General features: G+C 32.3%; 1 protein-coding gene across 1 annotated transcript in view; it reads left to right on the forward strand.

Moving 5' to 3' along the window:
- PEX7 (peroxisomal biogenesis factor 7) overlaps window positions 1-1,026 on the forward strand; it is a 109,690-nt gene that overhangs the window by 65,888 nt on the left and 42,776 nt on the right. The window contains exon 5 of the mRNA XM_012665177.1: window positions 705-818. Coding sequence (XP_012520631.1) covers window positions 705-818 — 114 coding nt within the window. The remainder of the gene's footprint in view (window positions 1-704; window positions 819-1,026) is intronic.

Here is a 1,026-nt window from a genome sequence, read left to right on the forward strand (position 1 = left end):
TTTAAAAAATTATCTAATCGTTGAAACTTTTCTTCAGAGGAGCTTATCCTAAAGCCCAACATGTTCAGACAGTGAATTACTGCTGTGGTTGATATGGGGTAAACCGAGTGGACTCATCACTCAGGAACTCTGGTTTCACTTAGAGCTCTAGATAGCAGAATTTGTAAAGCCTGACTAGGTAGGAGACTCACCACTATTTGCACCAATTCTCAGATATGATTAAATATTATATTAAGACTTGGTCCAAGAGAGTTGGAAACAATGATTTAGATTTAGAAAAACATAAAAATTTAATTTATTCCCTTTGCTTTTTCAAATATTCCTGAATTAACAGGCCTATTGCCTTTTAATGCTTGTTAAAAGCTCAGAGCATGTTAAAAACCTTTTGAAGAGAAAGCTGGGCTCATTTGTCAGACATAATTTGAATCCCTTTTTACCACTTATTTGGAACTATGCCTTTTTCTGTTGTGTGTAGTGTTCCATCATGTATTTAAAGCATGTTGAGTTCCTTTTTTCTCAAATCATATTCATTTTTGCTATTTAATGTCTATTTTGATTCCTATCTATACTTGTTATACAGCTTCTCAAGAATGACTCCTGGGTTGGTATTAAATAATTATCAGAAAATAAATATCATTTCTAGTAGAAAGCCTGTGTACTGCTTAATTGCAAATATGTCACAGTTTTCTCTAAATTGTTTTTAGAATTTGCTGGTGACTGGGGCAGTTGACTGTAGTTTGAGAGGCTGGGACTTAAGGAATGTACGACAACCCGTGTTTGAACTTCTTGGTCACACCTACGCTATTAGGAGGGTGAAAGTAAGTTTTTATCTTTTCTTTTTATATGTAGCATAAAAATTTAAATTTAATCAATGAAGCATATATATAAAAGAGTGTTTTGGTGTTTAGGGATTGGAGTTATTGATCCTTTTTTATATGTGTTTTTGTTATCCAATTAATGATAATGAATATTGAAAGCTAAACTTAGGTAAAATATTTGAATAATTATTGAATGAATTGGGACACT

Source organism: Propithecus coquereli, unplaced genomic scaffold (genome assembly GCF_000956105.1).
Source record: "Propithecus coquereli isolate 6110/MARCELLA unplaced genomic scaffold, Pcoq_1.0 Scaffold98, whole genome shotgun sequence".
NCBI lineage: Eukaryota > Metazoa > Chordata > Mammalia > Primates > Indriidae > Propithecus > Propithecus coquereli.